Source organism: Podarcis bocagei (assembly GCF_964188305.1).
Source record: "Podarcis bocagei genome assembly, chromosome: 17".
Lineage (NCBI taxonomy): Eukaryota > Metazoa > Chordata > Lepidosauria > Squamata > Lacertidae > Podarcis > Podarcis bocagei.
This window is the reverse complement of record NC_138143.1, coordinates 32,834,369-32,857,230: the sequence shown is the minus strand read 5'-3', so window position 1 is coordinate 32,857,230 and position 22,862 is coordinate 32,834,369. Positions and strand designations below refer to the sequence as shown.

General features: G+C 43.2%; 1 protein-coding gene across 8 annotated transcripts in view; it reads left to right on the top strand.

Annotated features, from left to right (window-relative positions):
- TRABD2A (TraB domain containing 2A) overlaps window positions 1-22,087 on the top strand; it is a 111,420-nt gene extending 89,333 nt beyond the window's left edge. For 7 of the 8 annotated variants that reach the window (XM_081176588.1, XM_081176589.1, XM_081176583.1 and 4 more), the window contains 4 exons: window positions 704-878; window positions 13,608-13,698; window positions 17,050-17,316; window positions 20,870-22,087. In XM_081176588.1, coding sequence (XP_081032714.1) covers window positions 704-878; window positions 13,608-13,698; window positions 17,050-17,316; window positions 20,870-21,059 — 723 coding nt within the window. In that variant the 3' untranslated portion in view covers window positions 21,060-22,087. The remainder of the gene's footprint in view (window positions 1-703; window positions 879-13,607; window positions 13,699-17,049; window positions 17,317-20,869) is intronic. The other variant, XM_081176587.1, reaches the window with a different exon arrangement.
- Window positions 22,088-22,862: the final 775 nt, after the last annotated feature.

The following is a 22,862-nucleotide window of genomic DNA, read 5'->3' as shown; positions in this document are numbered from 1 at the left end:
CTTTACTTTTTTAAGCTATAGAGCAGATGAGAGAGGACAACCCGTGCTACGTCTGTGGCCCACTTAGACAACTGGCAGTGTGCTAATTCTAACCTCCCAAAACCTACACAACCTATGCTGGATGTGCCATGTGGAATGTCTTGTTCATGGAGCTGCTGTTGTGTGTTTCTTCCTTTTTTTCAGAAGAAAGAGCTGTTAGAGCCTTATGTGTCTTGGCACCCTTTGCAATGGATCATGCTCTTCAGGGAAGTCTTGTCATGTTTAAGGGACTAGGTAGATGTTTCTGACCCACATCCATTCTATAATTACCGTATTTTTCGCTCTATAACACGCACCCAACCATAACACGCACGTAGTTTTTAGAGGAGGAAAATCCGTAGGCATGCCACCCGTAGGCATTCCCTCCATAACACGCACAGACATTTCCCCTTACTTTTTAGGAGGAAAAAAGTGAGTGTTATGGTGCAAAAAATACGGTATATTCAGTGCCAACTTCCAGTGGTGACCAGTAAACCAGAACAGGTACGAGGAAAGGTTGAAGGTGATGACATTACATCATGTAATTTCCTTGCTTTAAAATATCTGGAGAGGCACAGGTTAGCCACAGCCTTATGCTCCTGTAACATCTAGTTGGGCTCTACTATTCGAGTTTTATTTGTATTCCCTTTCCCTTTTAATTTGTACTTCTCCCTTTCTCACACAGGTCCCAAATTTCATCAATTCCACTCTGCCACCTCACGAACGCATCACGGCTCAGGAGATTGACAACTACTTCCGCCAGGAGCTCATCTACAAGCGGAATGAGAGGATGGGCAAGAGAGTTAAAGATCTACTGGAGGAGTATCCGGACAAGAGTTTCTTCTTTGCATTTGGAGCAGGTACGTTTTGCTTGCTGTTGTTTTTAAAGGTCAAATGGCAGCCACATTGGCCTGGCTTGTTCTTCTCGATCAGGCATAGGCAAACTCGGCCCTCCAGATGTTTTGAGACTACAATTCCCATCATCCCTGACCACTGGTCCTGTTAGCTAGGGATGATGGGAGTTGTAGTCCCAAAACATCTGGAGGGCCGAGTTTGCCTATGCCTGTTCTTGATGCTGCTCAGACACAATATTTTTGTAACACTATGTGCTGAACCATTGGGACTTCCATTCAGAATGGCAGTCCTTTCTAGCTACGGGAGATGAATTACATATCTCAAGTTCCAGCAGAAGCACACCCTCACCATCTAGACCTGTGGATTTGTCTAACTGTAGAAAAGAAAGCAGGCATGGGGAAGTGGAATCATAGAATTGTAGAGTTGGAAGGGACCAGGAGAGTAATCTAGGATATTTTGCCCAACATGGGGCTCGAATGCTCTACAGACTGAGCTACTCTCAAGCACAAGGTGTCATTGTAAAGCTGAGTGAATGGCAGTAGCGTCACTAAGTGTCAACAGTTTCAAGAAATGCTTTTATTGTTAGAGAAATGTTGTTAGAGGATGTATACATGGAAAAACCAATTTAAAAATATTTTTGAAAAAATGCTTTTAGACTGTGTTCTTAGAACAAGGTTCTTAGAACTCTAGGAGTCAGGGTGAATCATAATCAGCACCTAAGCACTGAATAATTACATCTGTGTCTGCTTTAAAAGTAAATTATTTCCCACTGGTGTGACTCACCTTAAGAATCAAAAGTTATTGGATTATAGTTTTGGAGTTGTTCTATGTTATTTTAAACATCAAATTAACCAATTAGTTAATTAACCTTTGCAACACCATTGTTATACATAATAAACATATATTTTATATATATAATAAATTTTATTGATTTTCCATACAATTATACATTTTTATCCAAAATACAACAAATTATCTCCTTTTTTGAACTTCCTTCAGCGTCTCTGATAATCATCCGTATTTATAACTTTAATTACACATTCCCTTCTTTCGTCTATACATAATAGACATATGCCCCTGGTTCTTGTAACTGCAAATTATAAATAATCCTCACTTAGGTAAGGAAAGAGAGAATACAAGGAAACATGCCTTGTTCGTTCTGTTTCTACAAAATTTATTTGTTTTCCGAAAAAAGATAAATTTTAACAAAGAATTGGCAACAACGAAACAACACAAGTAGTGAACTACTAACAAAAAATGAAGATCTAAACTCTTTACAGATGGAGAAAGGGTTTTACTATCTGACAGAAAGTGTCTAATATATTTTGTCCTTACCCACATAGCTACCAAGTGCTGGTCTGATGGGGAGATTATAAAGATGTGCTTTTGGGGATCCACTGGGTAGAGACTATACTTGTTCCCTGTTTCTGGTGACTTCAGCCATCAAGAAGCAAATCTTTTCTTTTTGCATAGCACCATCCACTGTTTACTTGTGCTGAAAACGTACCCCTCTTCTGGATGTTGGAAATACAACTATTCTGTTCTTTTGGCTAACTGTGTGCTTCAAATCTGGAAGTCATTGCTTCGTATCCAGCTTTTTCTTCTGATGCAAATGGACTAAGACAAGACATTTCTCCCTTCTTAGCAGTGTACGGAACCATTATTTTCCATGTAGCTGTCTAGCCATTGCTGAGGCTTGCTATTTATAAACCATCTAATAGTTGTTCAAATCTTTTCCAGTCCGGAAAAGAGTATTAAATAAATGTGTGGAGAACTTTAAAATGATTTGTTCTTGTTCTTGTTTTTCCCCCCTTTCTTTTTTCTTGCTGTCATGATTATAATGCCTTTGCTAGCTTTTTGTTTCCTGTTTGGTGTTGAATCTCTATCGTGTGTGCATATTACCAGATGCCAAGATGAGTCAACTCAACGATTTATTACACTTGTATGTGGTTTAGTGGATATCTTGCATGTCTAGTATTCTGACTGCCAACTTGTTCTCGCTATGTGAAGTTTCCATGAGAAGCTTTTCTAATTCCACAGTACCAGCAAAATGCATGTGGGTGTTACTCTATTTTTAGTGAATGTCCTGAAGGGGCCAGTAAGATTTTAGCACGATCCATGAATGATGATGATGATTATTATTATTAGTGGTGGTGGCAGTAGTAGTAGTAGTAGTAGTAGTAGTAGTAGTAGTAGTAAATGGTATCTGATTAATCCTTCAAGCAGCCTTTCTCAACCTGTGGGTCCCCAGATGTTGTTGAATTACAACTCCCATCACCCCTAGCTAGCAAGGCCAGAGCTGAGGGATGATGGCAGTTGTAGTCCAACAACATCTGGGGACCCACAGGTTGAGAACCACTGTGAGGCTCATCTAGTTCTTCAGGGGCTTGTTACTGCATTTCTGACCCATAGGGACTTCCTTGCTCCTCTTCAAACCAGCAGATCTCCTGGAGGCCTTATTGCTCCTATCCTCATTAGAACAAATGATTATGGCACCTGTCTTGTGAAGAATGCTACCCCTCATAAAACCTCCAGGCAGGGGCAAAAGTAGACTTTATTTCACCTGGGTCAAAGACCCAGTTTAGCACCCCTCCACATGCATTAGCGTACACATACACAGAGAGGGAGGCTGGGCGCCTCAGTGGTGCCCCTCTGGACGCTTCCCCCTGGCTAGCCCCCCAACCCCATAGCTATGGCTCTGCCTCCAGTCATTCTTGTACATTTTTGGTAGAGGGCGCGGGGGAAGTGTTTTTATTCATTTGAAAAGCAAGGCAAGAAATTGATTTCAGTTTGATTTAAATATATATTTGGTTTTAAACGTTTTTGTTTATAACCTTAAGTGGTCTTCATTCTTGATGGCATTATATGTTGCTTCAGGTATTTTACATAGACATAATAAACAAGCATTGCATTTATTTACAGTGGTACCTCAGGTTACATACGCTTCAGGTTATATACGCTTCAGGTTACAGACTCTGCTAACCCAGAAATATTGCTTCAGGTTAAGAACTTTGCTTCAGGATGAGAACAGAAATCATGCTCCGGCGGCGCAGCAGCAGCGGGAGGCCCCATTAGCTAAAGTGTTCTTCAGGTTAAGAACAGTTTCAGGTTAAGAATGGACCTCCGGAACGAATTAAGTACTTAACCCAAGGTACCACTGTATTTTTAAAACAACCACTAGAGGCCTAGAAGGCCAAGACTTGCAGGATCGAGGCAGTTGGTTTAACCGTATTACTGACATTAAGGCCTAACAAGGCATGGTGCTATGCTAAGAGCATCAACTAAAGTGCTGTGATTGCAGGAGGTTTTGTTTGTTATTTTGGTTGGAAAATGTTTACATGCCAGGGAGATTCAGAATATTACATTTGCTTATTTTTTACGTAATTGCTATTGGTTTGTGTACACTGTATTTATTACAAACCTGTGTTACTTTACATGGGTAGGCATTTCCTTTTGTTTATCGAAGTTTGCTTTGTAATGGTCTGATGACTGGAGACAAATAAACTAACCTGAATCTAATTGTTAACAGGTGCTGCAGGGTGTTCCAGTTTTCATCAGGTTAAGTGGGGGTGGGTTATTAACGGTGTAAAAAAATAAAAATGCCACAGCACCCAAAGTGCCATATTTATCACCACATCTAGCTTGGCCCTGAGCAACGAAGCTTTGGGTGGGTTTTACATAGAGGGTTGCTCCATGTCTCCGAGATGAATTTATAGATGCTGATGAATCTCACTGTTCACCTTCTGATTCTCCTTTCTCACATTTCCCTTCCCTTATCTGTGCTCGTTTTCTTTCTGGATCCTTCTCTCTCTTTCTCTTTTTTATTACATAGCGATCGTATGCACGTGCGTAATCAAAAGTAAGACGCACTGTATCAGTGGCGCTTACTTCAGTCCCTGGTAAATGTGCGTAGGATTCAGTTGCTCAAGGGAAATTTCCTAGGGGCTAATTCTCTTGGTCCAGAATAATTACAGGAAAGGATATTGTTTAATTAAGCAGTTAATTTGAAGAAGGTAGGAAGGAACCACTTCCCCAGTAATTTAAAGGTCTTAGTTGCATGCTATCTTTTTATGGTGGCTGTCATTACTGATGCTGTTGTATGAGCAGCAAGTATAGGACTTGTTTCTGGGTGCAATTCAAAGTGCTGGTATCAAAAGGTTGTATGGTTTGGGCCTAGGAATATGGAATGTGGGACAGGGCCTTTTCAGTCATGGCACCTAAATTCTGTAGCTAATTACCTTGACTGGGCAGAGTTCTTCTTCACCTAGCCTTTTAGCTGATTTAAGGCCCCATCCCGCTGCTGTTTTTAGTTGGTTGTGGGTTTGAGGTCTTGGCTTGCTTTTATGAATTCTATTGTATTACATTTCAAGTTCTGATTAGGAGTTGCCACATGGGGCCAACAAGCAGGATACATATATCAGTCCCCCAATGCTGTGTGAACTGGCCTTGTGCATCCAGTTCGAGGACATACCTGGACTGTGAACTGCAAAATGTTGCATCAGAATCAATCATTGGTGAGGTCAGGCTTAAAACTGATTAGATTGAGCGTGCTGTGCCAGTTTGCATATTGCTGTGTTCTTCAGGACTCTAGTGCGGAACCTCAAAGGAAACACAGTCCAAATTCCCCTAACCCTAACCCTGACTTTCCCCAGAATATGCAGTGCATTGGTTTTCAACCAGTGTGCCGTGGTACCCTGGGGTGCCTCAAATGATGGTCTGGGGTGCCGCGGGTAACACTGGCCTCTGTCCCTCTTTCCTTCCCTCCCTCCTCTGATGCCTACTTGCATCTCTGCCTCCCAAAGGCTTGCACAGCTGTTTGTTGCAGCAGCCCTGGCTACAAGCTCTGCAGGCGAATTGTGCCTCTGGGGCTGGCCAGGGGTGCTGGTTGCCAGGAGCTGAGGAGTAGGCAAGCAAGCAGGCGATGAAGCCCAGCCAGCCAGTCCACCAGCCCTTGCTGTTTGGAATGGACGGACAAGTCCTAGGCCCTTATGGGGCAGTGTGAGGAGGCACCTCTCTTTGGGGCAGGGAGGGCAGATCAGAGACCAGGGGTGGCAGGAGAGGGGAGAGGAGGCTGAAGGAACACTCCACAAGGAAGGGTGTTTGAAAAAGGGTGAGAGGCTACCAGCTCTGCAGGCAAGGGTGACGTAATGGGGCTCCTGAGCCCCACAGGGGTGCCGCAGAAAGAATGTACAGTGGATGCTCGGGTTGCGAATGTGATCCGTGCAGGAGGCACATTCGCAACCCACAGCGCCACATCTGCACATGCACGTGTTGCGATTCGGCGCTTCTGCGCATGCACGACTGCCGAAACCCGGAAGTAACCCGTTCTGGTACTTCTGGGTTTCGGCGCGTCCGTAACCTGAAAAATGCAACCCGAAGCGTTTGTAACCCGAGGTATGACTGTAGTTGGTAAAGGGAGCCGTGGACTCAAAAAGGTTGAAAACCTCTGATGTAGTGCATAGGAAAGTTGTGCCACTTCCATCATGACCGAGTGGCGTGGAATAAGAGCTGGTCCATCTGCACTGTAGTGGTTGGGAGTTACTCGTGCGTAATCCTGCCCCGTTTGAGCATTAGATTGCCTGGTTAAACCCTCCGGACTGCACAGCCCATCTCAGCATGCCTGCCCTTAGTCACTCATAGAATCTGACTGTGGGTGTTTCTTAAAGCGCTGCCAACATAAGAGTTGTTTGATGCCCAATCGTCTCCGCCTCTCAATGCGCGGGAGTCTCCTGTGCAGGGTGGGCGTGGGCAGCGGGGTGCTTGGGCTCTCCTCACTAACTTCCAACGAAGAGTCCTGGAGCCCCTGCACCTCCCTGTCCCGTTGCTCTCCTGGATCCCTGGTGTTACACTCATTCTCTTCCCCTTCTTCCCAGCTGAGTCTCCCCCTAGCGCTGGGACCTTCTCCTGCAGAATCAGAGACCCTCTCCTTCTCCCGTGCCTCTGATGTCAGTTCCCTGACATGCACAGACAGCAGAGTAAAGTGGTAAAACAAATGGGCTGCAGGTAGGAGAAGCTCTTTCTGAATGCGCTTGCTTCCCTCTATGAGAAATACTAAACCAACAAACAAAAACAAGCATGAGAGAGGTCCTACTTCAGTTCATTTCCTCCAGGGAATTTTCAAAAATGTAACACATGCCCCCCATCTAAAACTTGAAGTAAGACTTCCATTTTACACTGTTAAAACACAACCCCTGCCCCAGTATGTAACCAGGAGGAATGACAGTCTTAACTCCCCCCATCAATAGTATATACAGTCATATATTGGGTTACAGACGCTTCAGGTCGCGTTTTTTCAGGTTGCAGACCGCCGAAACTCGGAAGTACCGGAACGGGTTACTTCCGGGTTTCAGCAGTCGCGCATGCGCAGAAGCGCTAAATCACGCTTTGTGCATGCGCATATGCACTGCTGCGGGTTGTGGACGCTGCGGGTTGTGAATGTGCATCCCGCACGGATCACGTTCGCAACCCGAGCGTCCACTGTGCTGTGGTACCTTGGGTTACAAATGCTTTGGGTTACAAACGCAAACCCAGAAGTAGTACGTCGGGTTAAGAACTTTACCTCAGGATGAGAACAGAAATTGTGTGGCGGCAGTGGGAGGCCCCATTAGCTAAATGGTACTTCAGGTTAAGAACAGTTTCAGGTCAAGAACGGACCTCCGGAACGAATTAAGTTCTTAACCAGAGGTACCACTGTATATAACAAGCAGGAATGACAAGCCCAACTCAGTAGCTCTCTGTTTTGTTTAGCCATTTCTGAGAGGCAGCAACATGATAATGGTGGGATTGTTGCAGCGGCACCCCCCTCCCCTTCCCAAAAAGCAGGCTTATTCTTCATGGAGGCAGATAGTGCATTCAGAGCTCCAGAGTTCACGGAAAGGCCACTCAGCCTAGACTCCCACAAAGAGAAAAGTGCTGAGTCACAATTCACCTGACATCTCCAGGAAAAGCAACTTGTTAACAAGCTCCATCTGAGACTTTTTGGAAACCAAATCAAGCCAGGAGAGAAGGAAGCAGAAGATTAAATTAGAAATACGTTGTTGGGAGAGCCGGGGGCTCGATCTGCCCACTCCCCCCTGCAAGGAGTTTTCACACCTGCTTCCCTGCACAGCCCCCTGATTCTAAGGACATCTACTCTTATTATGCTCCCCCCCCCAAAATATTTAAATCACGTGGTCCTTCACCTGTGCCTTTGCTCCTTTAAGCCACTTCCTCTTCCTCTAGTGAATGGCTACAGAGAAGGTCTGTTGAAATTCATATTTTTTTGTGCTTTAGGCAACTGGGATTGCAAAGAGGAAAGAGCCTCCATAGTTTTTCACATAAAGCAGAGAGAATGTCTAAGGGAAGCAAGAAATTGTGCTGTTCTCCTGGTTCCATCCCTGTGCCCACTAGAGTGGTAAAGGCAGTGCTCCCCCCTAAAAAACATTTAGGGGTACTCTCATTTTGACTCAAGAAAACCACCATTTTATCGTTCAGAACAGGAAAAATAAATACAGTAAACGGACAAAAGTACAAAGATTCACAAAATGTTTAGGGGCATGCGTCCCCCTGCATCTCCCCTGAAAAAAGCACTGGGTAAAGGTAAAGGACCCCATGACGGTTAAGTCCAGTCAAAGGCGACTATGGGGTTGCGGCACTCATCTCGCTTTCAGGCCAAGGGAACCGGCGTTTGTCCACAGACAGCTTTCCGGGTCATGTGGGCAGCATGACTAAACCGCTTCTGGTGTAATGCGACACCGTGACAGAAACCAGAGCACATGGAAATGCTGTTTACCTTCCCGCCAGAGCGATACCTATTTATCTACTTGTGCTGGCGTTCTTTTGAACTGCTAGGTTGGCAGGAGCTGGGGCAGAGCAATGGGAGCTCACTCCGTCTCGGGGATTCGAACCGCCAACCTTCTGATAGACAAGCCCAAGAGGCTCAGTGGTTTAACCACAGCGCCACCCGCGTCCCACTAGAGTAGAGAGATAGCAAGCAGCATTGATTTCCTTCTTCTCCCAATACTCAAGTAGTGATGACATCCTCCATACCTCCTTTCCTTCAGGATACACCAAGAATCCATGACACAGTCTGCACTGCAGCTGACACGTGGTGGTGGACAGGGACTCCTGCAACAGCAACATTAGACAGGAAAACACAGCCTTAGCCCTGAGCTCCACAGATGCTTGCATCTCAAAGAGAGTGGCTGCACTGCACAGAGGAGAGGCTTCTGTCAAGGCCTCTGGTGCTGTTAACATGCCTTTGTGCCTTGGATTTTCTGTGAACTCATAGGTAGAAACTAATGGCGCTGAACTTGCAACCTATGCCCTGTCTGAAATCTAGCCTTTATTTCTCCTCTCTCTTTTAATAAGTTGCTGACTAGGAACAAACTGTTCTTAAAATATATTTTTTTGGGGGGAAAGAACAGCTGTGCAATGTTCCAAGGAGCACAAAGAGGTGGAACAAAAAACATGCCTTCGCTTAGTGTCTAAGCATCTATTTACAGTTGATAGATTTAAAATATTTATACTCTGCCCTTGACAGCAGGCCTCCTAGGCAGCTAACCGTAAATGAAAACTAATATATCCTGTTCAGTTTTCAAGCCAGCCAGCAACATCTTCTTTCAATATACTCCATTCCATCCCTTCATTTCTCCCCTTCCCCAAACACTGAGCATGCTCAGTTCTCAATTTTAAATCCCCTTTAATACCCCTGCCTAAATATTTCTAGTACTTCTGATAACTTTTGGGTCCCCCCCTCTTTTATGAAGATGGTGATCTGTTGGCTGCAGAAGGAATGGCACACAGAGTTGTGTTTGCTATTGTGTGTGTGTGTGTGTGTGTGTGTGTGTGCGCGCGCACACACATGCTCAATGTCCACGCAGTTTGCTTACTAGGTACAGCAATGGAAATGCACCTCAGACGATAGTGGGGTCAGAAAATTCTGTGGAAATTTTCTCTTAGAGGTAGTAGAACTAAATCATCATCACTCAAATGATTAGCATTTATATAATGTTTTAGTGTTTGAACTTGTAAAGGTTACAACAGCCTCATAAATTAAGTCAGTCTTATCCAAACATTGCAGAAGTAGGGGTGGGGACTGACAGTGATTGGCTTATTTAAGGTGACCTCCTAGGTTTATGGTGCAAGTGTGATTTCCTGATTTAGAGTTCCGTTTGTTTAATCATTGTGCTGTACCAACTACTAGATAACTTGCTATCAAATGAGCAGATTACATTGTTTGTACTAATAATACTTTGCTCAAAAGCTGATCATAGAATCATAGAGTTGCAGGGGACCCCGAGGGATGCAGCAAATATATTTTTACACCTATAGGACAGCATTACATTGTTAAATTCAGCCATGAGTAATGAGGCTAGAGAACATAATCCATCCTCTCATGGGGACACCAGTCACTCATCTAGCACATACCTCCCAATCATTCAGTTATTGGATTGTTTATTAAAAAGTCTCCTGTGATGCTGCTGTTGTTTAACATGGGTAATACTATTTGCTACCCTTCATTATGCTACCTCTTTGTGACAGTGATAATAAATCAGCATAGTAGGAAAACCAATTCTTTGGTATTGGCTTTAAAGAGTTATTTCTACCACTAAGCAGAGGCAAACAAAGACTTGTTGCCAAATGCGTGCTTAATAGGGAGCCTGCAGACATTCACAGATATCCTAATGAGGATGAATTTTTTTATGCAGCTTTAAGGTTTACTCCCCATATGGGACAGCTGCATATTCCTGCATTGCGTGGGTTTGGACTAGATAAGGGGTCAGCAAACTTTTTCAGCAGGGAGCCGGTCCACTGTCCCTCAGACCTTGTGGGGGGCCAGACTATATTTTGAAAAAATAATAATGAACGAATTCCTATGCCCCACAAATAACCAAGAGATGCATTTTAAATAAAAGCATACATTCTACTCATGTAAAAACACACTGATTCCCGGACTGTCCGCAGGCCAGATTTAGAAGGCGATTGGGCCAGATCCGGCCCCCGGGCCTTAGGTTGCCTACCCATGGACTAGACACTAGATCCTCAGGGTCCTTTCCAACTCCACAATTCTATGATAATTTACAATTTTGCCTTGGCGACACGTCAGCCAAAATTCCAAACCTCCTTGGAGCGAAATAGATCTGGATCTGGTCATTGAGAAATCTAGGTGTGTGGTCTTCTTTTGAAGAAAAGTGGGTTTGTAATGACCAAGCATAGATTCTTGCAACTAGTAGTTGTGTGATTTGTTTTGTTTGTGACTAATAGCTGCTGTAGTGGATCAAGGCTCTAAAGGGAGCGGCATCTAACTGACATAGTCATGATAGATCTTATAACTCCTCCTGGTTGTTTGTTTTTGCTTGGTAATTGTGCAGCTGATAACTTGCCTGCCTATACATCCTGTCTAACTTGACCCAGAATGTAATAATCAATAGTGTGCCACTAGCAGGGCTGAAAGTGTATATTAAAAAGAAAAAGCTGGCATGTTGGGTAGATTCCTTCCCCTCCCTGCTTGCCCCCTAGAGTAGAAAGTCCCCCCCCCCCCCAGCAACACTGATTCCCTCCATCCGCTTCTCTCTGCCTGCGTTCAAATAGTGACATCATCCCAAGGCTAGGGGTGTGGATGCAATCCAAGCTACAGCTGACAAAGGCAGTGAGAATCCTGGAAGTATCATTCTTCAGGGAGCACAGTTCACATTCCTAAACTCTTGAGTGGCTTAGGGAAAAGCAGAAGGCATTGCCATGGAAAACAAATACTAAAGTGAGTTATCCCACAGTTGAAGTGAAGATGCCTCTCAGGTTGTTTTTGGGTCTAGTTAAGGATATCTACATATAAAACTATTCTAGGGTGCAGAAGCCATATGCTTCCAGTTTAAATCCTAAAGAGAAACAGCTCTGGGTAGCAAATGTTTGGAGAACCATGATTTTAGGAGTACAACCTAAAATATAAGCTGTGAAACAGCCCAAAATACACCGATATGCTGGCTTCTTTTTAAACGCTGACTTTTTAGCGTGAAGCATAAATTTTGTCTGCAAACTTCAGCCTCCCCCATCCCACCCCGCCTTTGGACTTTGGAAATCGATCCATTGTCAAGTCTTGAAAGCACAAATCAGACTCTCTCTCTCTCTCTCTCTCTCTCTCTCTCTCTCTCTCTCTCTCTGTGTGTGTGTGTGTGTGTGTGTGTGTAAAAGAGAACCATGAAACCATAGTGTTTATATGAGCAGAGATGACCAATCTCACTCCATTTCTGTCTGGATTAGAAGTTTGTGTCTTACTTACTCTCTGGTACAGTGTCTGGCAGAGCTCATACACGCAAGAAGCTACCCCCCCCCCTTCTTCTTCTTTTTTTGAGTTTGAACAGAAGAATAGAGATTCATGGCTGCCTACCCGCTGCCAGAGTAAATTGACCTCTCAAATCCATCACTTCACCTACATGGGGATAATGGAGAGCTGAGTACAAAAAGAGGAGGAGGGGGGCTTGCTGATGGGACGAGAGCTCAGGGCTTTTCTCTTTGGGGGCATTCAAGTGTGTTAGGCCAAAATAGAAAACAGGTGAAAGAGGCCTATGCTCCCTATCATGCCTCTGTGGGCAGAGCCCCCCATCAAGAAGGACCGTTTGATCTTACACTTTGGGAGGGTGAATCCCCCCTCACTCATAGTTGTTTGTGGCTTCTTCTTTTTCTTTAAATAATAATAAAAAAATAGTGTGAAGATGGATTTCTTAATTTTTTAAAATTCAACATAGAAATCGTTCTGTGACTGCTGGAGGACTGGGGCTGTTGCCTGTGCTTTGGGAACAGAAGTAAAGTATTAATTCATCTCTTATTTGCTAGACTTGGGGGGAAAAGGAGGCGAACACTCCAGCCATACAAAGAGAAGGTCCTTGCCCCAGTTTAATTTTATTGTCTTATTCTGGGGGCGGGGAGAGATGGGTTACTGCAAGAGGGTATAATCCTTTGGGTGTATAGTTTGTCAAGTACTGGCACATTGTTGAGTGGGGAAATAATGAAAAATCTCATTATACGCATTTTAAGAACCCCTGGGTCGGGGGGGGGGGAGGGAATCCTTTGCACACGTGCGTTTTTTTGTGCCTGCTTCATTTTCCACTTTGTACTTTTAGTCCTACATTTTCCCACAATTGTTGAGAATGTTTCTCTTTGATCTTGAGGCCCGATCAGTTACTCCTTCTTATTGGGGGAAAGACCCTCTCTTTTTAATGACTTCCTTCTCAAAGGCACAATGCTATTTAGCTTAAAAGGTGTTTAATGCAGCGTAGTCCTGTGTATCCTTACTCAGAAGCAAGTCCCACTGCACTGCATGAGATTTTATTCCGTGCAAGTGTGCATACGATAACAGACTTAACGATGCTATCAAATAATCCTGTGGCAATTTAAAGACAAAGAGGTAACTCTGTACTGATGAATGTAACATCTCTGGACCTTTTTACATTAAACTATTTGTTGATCGGTTCTTTCCCCCAACAAATATAATCAAGAGGTATGCCAAAGATGCTTTCTTTTTATTCTGTTTTAAGATATAGGACGAATGCAACAATTTTGCAACCTCAATAATTTATCTGTAACTTGGAAAATTGTGATTCCATTCTCCTGTGGAGTTTGGTTTGATCCACTGTCCTGTGTTCTCCTAAAGTCAATAAAACAGATGTTCATCTAGATTCTGCATTGGTACTAATCTGAACTGTATGCAATTTTGTTATTTGGCAGCAGAGCTTAATACTCTTCTTCCTTGGCTATAGGTCATTTCATGGGCAACAATACAGTGATAGATGTTTTGAGGCGAAAAGGCTATGAAGTTGACCATACCCCTGCTGGACATGCCACCAACAGGTAACAAACATGTCTTCAGTCTTTATCTTTGTGGGATTAATTATATCCTGGTGGCAGGGCACATGATGCAACCATATTAATGAAGATAAGCAGGTTGGAATCTGGTCAGTGCTTGGGTTAAGGACACTGCCATGAGCACTATGATGAAACAAAGACAGAATATAAATTTAGAGACTAAATCAATCATTTGATTAAAATATATAATCAGATGCCATTATTGTATATCCGGAATAAATTACTCAAATTTACGCATCCGTGGCACTCTGGTTTCTTCCATTTTCCTTAAAGGGCTGTTGAAATCACTTGATTGACATATACTTAGTTACTGGTAGCAGATTGTGCCACCTGTTCACTTGAAAATATGCTCTCTGAAGTGATAGGAATATTTTTCTGAGTTGATGTATCTGTGATAATTCATTCTCACACTGAAGTCATGACTTGGTGTTCCATTCATCAAGTCAGTATCACAGATGTGTGAGTTAGTCACAAGACACAAAGGTATAGGGGTGCCAATTTAAATAAAATAACGGAGGGTTGCAAGTAAGCCCGCCTTGCATAATCAGTCACAAGATTTGAAGTGCTGCTCTTACATTATGTATTGTAGGGTGCCTCTAATATATGGATTTTTATTGGTCTGTATCTTCCAGATCTTGAGCGCTTCTGTATAGTAGGGCTATCTGTCAGATTAAATGCTTAATTGAGTAATCACAACCCTCCAACAAATTTAATCTTTTAAAAAAAATAATGTATGATCAGACTCAGAAAGTAGGTGCCTTGTTGAGATATTTGGGAGGAAGGGTTGAATACAGAATGAATGAATGAAATATTGGAGGAAATGTAGGTAACTTAAAATTCAGTAAGTGAAAACTACTACTTTGTGTGAGAAAAAGAGGTTGCCTTTTAATATTTTTCCCCCATTCCGTATTATTGTAACTCACCAGGGCAAAGTTACCGTACCTTTAAAAATAACCGGTGTGCCCTTAACTTTTTTCAATTAAAACTTTGAACTAAATAAATAAAACCACTTGACGTAACTGATTTCTCTTTCGAAGATTAATTGTAGATAAGAGCCGCTTCATTATATCTGCACCATCCCAAAGTGAACAGGAGCTTTTACTAGCTTAGAGTAGGAGTGATTACATGTTCACCTACATTTCCACAGAACAAAAGCGAATATTCCTTTTAACTTCTGCTACCTCTTTTTGCAAACTCTAATGGCTGAAGTGGCCCTGGCCTTTCTCCTCTGCCTCCTTATCTGCCTAAGACCCCAAACATTCTTCAGGGGTGAGTCACAGATCATTGACTCATCAGATCCAGTGGTGAGGACCACAAGCTAAGTGGTCAGTGAATTGTAAGCTAACACCACTCCTACTTATCCAGCCTAGGGCTATTCCCTGCTTCATTTTCTTTTCTTGGAAAACAAATTCAGGGTCTTTCCTAAGTCCATCTGTGACCTCCTAGGAGGCTTTTGCATTCCATCCCAAGTTTTTCAGTCTTTGATCGGTCTGTCTGAAACTTATTTTACATTCCTATTCCTGAGTTCAGTGAGTACATTTGACTGAGAATTAAAGGATTCTTGTTTTACATTCCCCCCTCTTCTGTAAATGCATCTTAGCCTTGTGAGAGAAAGAACCACCCTATATTTTGTCAGTATTTCCTTCCACTGTGCATTGTCCCAGTATGTCTTTTAAAAGGATTGGGTGTGATGCCCCCTCCTTATTGCCGATTAGCTACCCTTTGACAATCTCAGATTACGTACTTTCTATACAGTCTAGATTTTGATATGTTAGAATTTTCTCATAGATAAAATGGGGATCTGGCCTTGCATTCATAGAATCATAGAATTGGAAGGGACCCAATGCAGGAATCTCAGCTAAGCATCCATGACAGATGGCCACCCAACCTCTTCTTAAAAGCCTTCAAGGAAGGAGAGTCTACCCCCTCTTGTGGGAGTCTGTTCCACTGCTGAACAGCTCTTATTGCCTGAAAGTTCTTCCTGATGTTTAGTCGGAATCTCCTTTCTTGTAACATTGGAGCAGCATTTTTGATATATGAGTTGGATTTTCTTCTGTATTAAAACTGGAGAGACATTTCACTATTAGAGCCCGAAGGGTTTACTTTTAGAAGGTAGCCAGTTCTGTTGTGACTCTGGATCGTTCTGTCACGGCCTCATTAACTGTGAACCCCAAAATCTGGGACCCCCTCCAAATAGGTGCCAAAGTTTTGCAATGGTTTTGCAGCACAAAGTCCACATTTTGCAGCTCCCCCCATATTGAGTAATTAATACATCAAACCATGGTTTGTAGTTAACATCCCAAACCCCGACGTTGTAACGATTGCAAAACTTTTGCACCGGTTTGGAGGGGATCCCAGATTTCAGCAACCTCCATTGTGAATAGTTCTCCAGGATCACAAGAGGTTTACACTTACTTCCTCCAGCACACTAATTGTTCTCTCGGCACACCATTTGAGATAGATGAGAATAACTTCATAGCTTGGAGAAGGGCATCACAAAGGTCTGAGCTTTCATTGCATGAAGTGCACTTTGAAATGTTGTCCTCCAGAGCACTTTTATTATCTCCATGGATACTAATTTGGAAGAATCCTGTGTGGTAGGGAAGACTTCAGCAACAAATATGGAACCCAATGCTTCGGGGGGCATTGCACTATTGAGTGGAAAGTTGCAGTCTGGTCCTGAGAAATGCTTAGCAGCTGCATAATCCAATCACTTCGGTTGAATTTAAGTGTTTTCCTGATTATATGGGGTGGGTGGGGATGGAACAACCACATTTATTTGTTGTGCAGCCTGCTTTATTGATAAGTGGGTGGGGTGGGTGGGGATGGAACAACCACATTTATTTGTTGTGCAGCCTGCTTTATTGATAAGTGTCATGCTTTCCTTTTTATACAGAGTTATAACTAGCACCAAGCTATTAAGATTGAGGTGTTTTTTTTAAAAAAAGAGCAGGTAGTTTGTACTGTTGCTGAAGTCTTGTTGAAGAGAAAAACAACTACCAGACTTTTAGAAGACATCTGAAGGCAGCCCTGTTTAGGGAAACTTTTAATGTTTAATAGGTTATTGTATTTTAATATTCTGATGGAAGCCACCCAGAGTGGCTGGGGAAACCCAGCCGGATGGGCGGGAAAGAAAGAAAGAAAGAAAGAAAGAAAGAAAGAAAGAAAGAAATTATTGGAATTTTCAGTGAGGCAAGATGTTTGCAACGATATACAGTAAACTGAAAAATACTCCTAGCCTTTTTATCTCTCTCTCTCAATATATATGGAAGACATTCATGTACCCAACCACCCTCCCTCAAATTCCTTTCAACAACATTTTATTTTTCTCTCTAGTGGGAAGCATCAGAAGGTGCTGTCTGCCCTCTCTTCATCTTCCCCGGAATACGCCTCCTACATCATCTCTCAGGAGCTCCACTCTCCCCAGCGACATCCGCAGAAAGAGGAGGAGGAAGAGGAGGAGCTGCTGCCTCATTTGCTTCTGCCAGAAAGCATTGACCTGCTGGACAAAGTGGACAGGAAATACAAAAAGAAGAGAAAGAAGCAGCAGAAGAAGCAGCGCTTGCGCCAGTTCAATGACCTCTGGGTACGCATCGAGGAAAGGTAATGAGCAGGTTGAGGTGGAGCATGATGCTCTTTGAGCAATTGAGGCTGGGGATGCCAGCTTCCTCCTACTGGTAGTGGTTTCAACTGCTGCACAGCAGCAGAATTAACCAGGTGAGGCTTTTTATTATGACCAGAGGCGCTGTTTTGTGCTCCAGATTTGGGGGCTGGCGGGCATCACATGTGTGATGTCATACATGTGACGTGCAACGCATGCGCATCGTCGGGAGGAGACCGAGCGGGGAGCCTAGTGTGGCGTGGTTCAAAGGCTGAGTGTGAGAGAGGAAGCCGCGCCGCTCTGGGCTCCCCTTTCGATCTCTTCCCTACGATGTGATGGCGCATGTATGATGTCACACACCCACATGACACAGATGGTTGGAAGGAGGCCGAGCATGTTGCACATATGATTTTGCACTCGGCCTCCTCTGCCCCCTCAACATTGAGGGGTCCCAGACCCCTGCCAGCAAATATTGAGGGACCGAAGACCCCTCTGCCACAATGAGTTGGCGCGCCTGATTATGACCTAATTCATAATCTGTAGGGGTAGCCAGCCTGGTGCCCTGCAGCTCCTGTTGGACTAAATCTCCCATATTTCCTGAGTGTTGGCGATGCTGGCTGGGGCTGACAGAAATTGGCATCCAGCAACTGGAGGGCATCAAATTGGCTACGTCTTCTGCACTACTTCGTCTTCATGATTGTGTATAGCTGGTGTAACGCAGTGTGTGTGACCTGTGAGCCAATAAGTCCCTGGTTCAAATCTAGTTGTAGGCCTGAACTACTTAAATGTGCCACTACCTCGCAGTTCCTAAACAGGCAAGTTATGTTATTGAGGCAGAAGGGAAAATAAGGGACACTTCCACACCTACAAGAAACAACAAAAGGGAGCTCTTTAATACTGAAATTGAAAATATGACAATAAGCAGGAGATCACAAAAGCTTGGGGCACCAAATACAAATATCCTGTGACAGGTAGATGTTAACAGAAATAAATCCAGGAAAACGAGTGTCTGGTTATCTTTCACAGGTTATAAGAATATACAGTGGTGCCTCGCAAGACGAAAAGAATCCGTTCTGTGATTCTCTTCGTCTAGCGGTTTTTTCGTCTTGCGAAGCAAGCCCATTGAAGGATTAGCGGATTAGCGCTATTAGCGGCTTTTAGCGGCTTTTAGCGGCTTATCAGCTTATCGGATCAGCTGATAAGCGGCTTAGCGACTTAGAAAAAGGGGGGGGGGAGGAAAAAAACCCACAGGAAGTCGCAAGACATTGTTGTCTTGCGAAGCAAGCCCATAGGAGATTCGTTTTGCGAAGCACCTCCAAAACGGAAAACTCTTTCGTCTAGCGAGTTTTCCGTCTTGCGAGGCATTCATCTTGCAGGGCACCACTGTAAGAATATAATCTTTCTGATTATAAGAATATAATCAGAAGCTCTCTGTTGTTGTGGTTATAATTATTGCTATTATTAGCAACAGTAGCTGTCAGTCACTGTAGAAATATAAGGAACAAGGCAACTGCCCCCCTCCCACAATCCCTGTTTAACATCCTAGCAAAAGTCAACCCTCTACACAAATTTCTGGAAATATAGGAAGAGATCCTTGACAGCTTATATAATAAACCGTCACTCTTTTGTGTTTGGGTCTGGGCCTTTAATAACCTGGAGCAATGAAGAAAGAAGGGCAGAGCTGCCAATTTCATTCAGTTGTGAAGTTGGTCTCACTGCATTGCTTTTGGCCTGGGCTCTTAAATGGTTTTTTTCTTCGCTGTCACTACTGCTCTACTGTTAAATTGCCAGCTGGCTCCTTTCCACTGGTGTGTGAATGTCCTGTGGGGGCTTTTAGCTACAGAGGGGTAAGTGTTTTAAAGGGGTACTAATTGCTTTCAAATTCCCAAAGCCTTCCCCCCACCCCACCTCACCCCACCCCACTCTTCTTCTTTTTTTTTGGCTTAATGCAATTGGCCAATTGAAAGCTGAAACAGAGCATGGCAGCTGGATGGCACGAGCAGTCTGGGATAATTGAAATTAATATGCTTTTTATTTTATTGGTTTGGCACATGTGCTCACTTCAGTTTTTGCTTGGAATTTGATGACAAATTGTATCTCAAGAGTTTTAAGACGGGGTAGGCAGGAGGTAATTCAAGCTGATGTCAGCTTTTCACTTCAGCCTATAGAAGAGAGGTCAGCAAACTTTTTCAGCAGGGGGCCGGTCCACTGTCCCTCAGACCTTGTGGGGGGCCGGACTATATTTTGAAAAATAATAATGAACGAATTCCTATGCCCCACAAATAACACAGAGATGCATTTTAAATAAAAGCACACATTCTACTCATGTAAAAACACCAGGCAGGCCCCACAAATAACCGAGAGATGCATTTTAAATAAAAGGGCACATTCTACTCATGTAAAAACATGCTGATTCCCGGACTGTCCATGGGCCGGATTGAGAAGGCGATGGGGCCGGATCTGGTCCCTGGGCCTTAGTTTGCCTAACCATGCTGTAGAAGGAGATGCTCACACTTCTTTGTATGAGTGGCTGCTCCCTTGACTCTTTCCCTCTGCTCACCTGAGCTTTGTGAACGTCTGATTTTAATTTTGCTGACCTCTTCAGATTTGGCTTTCCTTGCTATCCTTCATCCATATGTGCTATCTTTATTGTATCTATATTCTCACCAAGGGGAAGGCTCAAATTGTGCAAAAATAAATAAACAGGGAAAGGGTTTTCAGATTGGTGAGACAGAGAACTTCAAACATTAAGGTTGTGCTGGTCGATGTAGATTAGCTCTGGCCAACTATGTGCTACTTGAGGAACCAGCTGTGGCTCAGAAAGGACCAAAAGAAAAATAAGTGGGTATGGTAAGGTACACAGTACCAGCATAGGATGTGGCAGCACTTTAGGAGTAGCACCACTTTAGGAAGCATTTTTTTAAAAACGGATTCTCCAAAATTCAATTAACGTGCTATCGGGAAAGTGCTCATTATATTGGAAGAAAAGGTATAGGTCTGGAGTAGAGCGCATTGCAGTAACCCAAGAGGGAGATGGCACTGTATTTTAATCCTAAATAAGAATTTGGTCCTGGAAATAAGAAGCAGGTCACAAGCCTAGTTGTAAGGGGCACTTAGATAATGCATGTGAAGTGGTATGGAAATACTAGATATTGGGATGGAGCTACAATTATGAGAAACCTGGGCTTGCAGTTATTAGAACAGTGCATGTGAAGTTTTCCCTGCTGTGTAATGTATAGTGAAACCCTGGATCCTACCCCGTAAGGCTTACGCATTTTCCTGCACCCACTCTGCATTGTTGGCTAGGACTAGTGAGGACAGGTAGATGCACAGGTGGTGACATCAGGAGATGGGGTATACTTTACTATATATTACAAAAGGGAGCGGGAAGAACTCAATTTTAAGCTGCCATATTTGACAGAATTCCTATATTTCTTGTAATACGTACCATGTAATTCTATCTTATGGTACAAATGCACCTTTTGGCATGTGTTTATTTTGCTGCTGTTTGTGTGTGAATGACATCAAGTTGTTCTTTCTCTTTCTTCCTTGTAGTACCACTGATCCGCCTCCTCGGATTCGTATAATTAATGGGTACATCACTGTCGAGCCTCAGCCACGGGGCCACGGACGATCCAGTCACATCCAGACAGACACCAACTGCTCCAGTGGGCTATTTCTGTTCTTCTCCACCATGATATTGACTTTCGTGTTGCCTTCAGTGATTATACTGGTGTTGGCGTGAACCTTCCATGTAGAACTGCATATTTTTTATCTTTTTTCTAAGGATCTGGGGTGAAACGAGAAAAGAACAACTTTTCTGAAGGGCAGATCATCTATATGGATTTTTTATTTTTATTTTTTGCCTCATCCTTTTCCTGAATCTGGACCATTAACATGATTAACTGGTTTGACCGTGCCCAATACAGGAGAAGATGTTTTTGATGAAAGCCATTATTTATCCTTCTCTTGCAGAAGAATTCTTTCATGTTATCCCATGATGATTTTGGGGAATGTATATGTAACATAGCTGTTATTTAGCTGTATGAAACTGACTTGAAAACAATTTGGGGATTTGTTTGTTGTTTCTATGTGGTCTCTTGTGGATGCTATAACGAGCTTTGAGCTTCTCAAAGCAATAGGAACTTGGACTTGAAGGTATTAATTTGGCCAAAATTGTACTGTTTGGAATGAAGTGTTTTCTGCTCTTTGCAGATCCACACAATCATCTGTTTCAGTGTTATCACTGCCTTTTCTGTCCCCAATCTCTGTACTCTTGGTACTTGTCACTTTTTACTGGACCCATTCCTGTGTTTTTAACGATAGCTGAACACACACACACAGTCTTTAGGAGGTAATGCTTTTCACAAGAGTTACCTATTTCATGTCAGGAAAAGCTTTGCCTCTTAAATATTGGTGTGTATCACAGCTCAAAAGCTTGCTCCTCTCTCCAGCGTAATTTGAACCATTTCTGAAATAAGCAAGTGTTTTATTTTTCCTGCCCTTTCCAAAGGGTTGCTAGATCCTAGCCTGGAGCTGGTGACTATCCCTTAAAAGATTTTACATGGGATGCAGATTCTGCGCCTCCTTTGTCTTGTTCTTCTACTGGTCATCTTGCCTATTATGCTTTCTACCTCCGTGATCTGCCTAACCTTAATTTTGCCTTGAAGCAGCTATGGACAGAGGCAGGTTCAGGAGCCAAGTGGATGAACCGGGTACTGGCAAAGCCTTAGAAATCCTAATACAACAGCGATAATAAATAAATACACCTTGTTTCGTCTCCAGTATATATTTATTTCTCAAAGTGATAAGAACTTGGGTGGGTGGGTGGAATCAGAAATGCACACAGTCACCTCGCTGCTTGCTGCTGGAATCAGACTGTTTTGAATGGAGCAGGGAGGGGGAACCACTTTTGTCCAGTGTGCAAGAATGGCATCTTTTGGCAGATGGAGGGAGTGGAGTTTGCCTGTTTTATCTGCAAACTGCCTTGAGTCCCTGTCAGAGAAAAACACAGGGTATTCATCACCTGGCATCTTAGCATGGATATGAACCGAACAGAAAACTGGGTGCTGAAATTAAAGAGTACCCCAGTGCAAAGGACGAAGTGTGCTCCTGACTGCTCCTTGACTGTGGGACTTGCAAATGGCACTTTTTCATTTCGAGGCTTGCATTTGGTGCTGTTTACACCTGGTGCTGAGTGCAAGCTGCATTGGGACTGGTTCTATTTGCCTTTGCAGCACCTGAGGAATTCTAATGAATCTCATTTGTGCGTATAGAACCAAGATCTGTAGTCATTCTGGAATAATTAGTTCTCATTATTGATTTTTTTCCTGTGTTGCAATTATTTATGAAGAGGCTTATGAAATAATTGGTTTAATGAATCTACAGAACTTTCAAATTAAATCAACCTACTTGATAAGAGGACAAAGATGGAACACCCCCCCCCAAAAAAAAATACGGATTTGTTTTGAAAAAAATATTGCTAGCAGAAAATGTCAGGAAGGTTTTGATATTGTAAGTATATAAATACTATCTTTGAGTTCTGTGG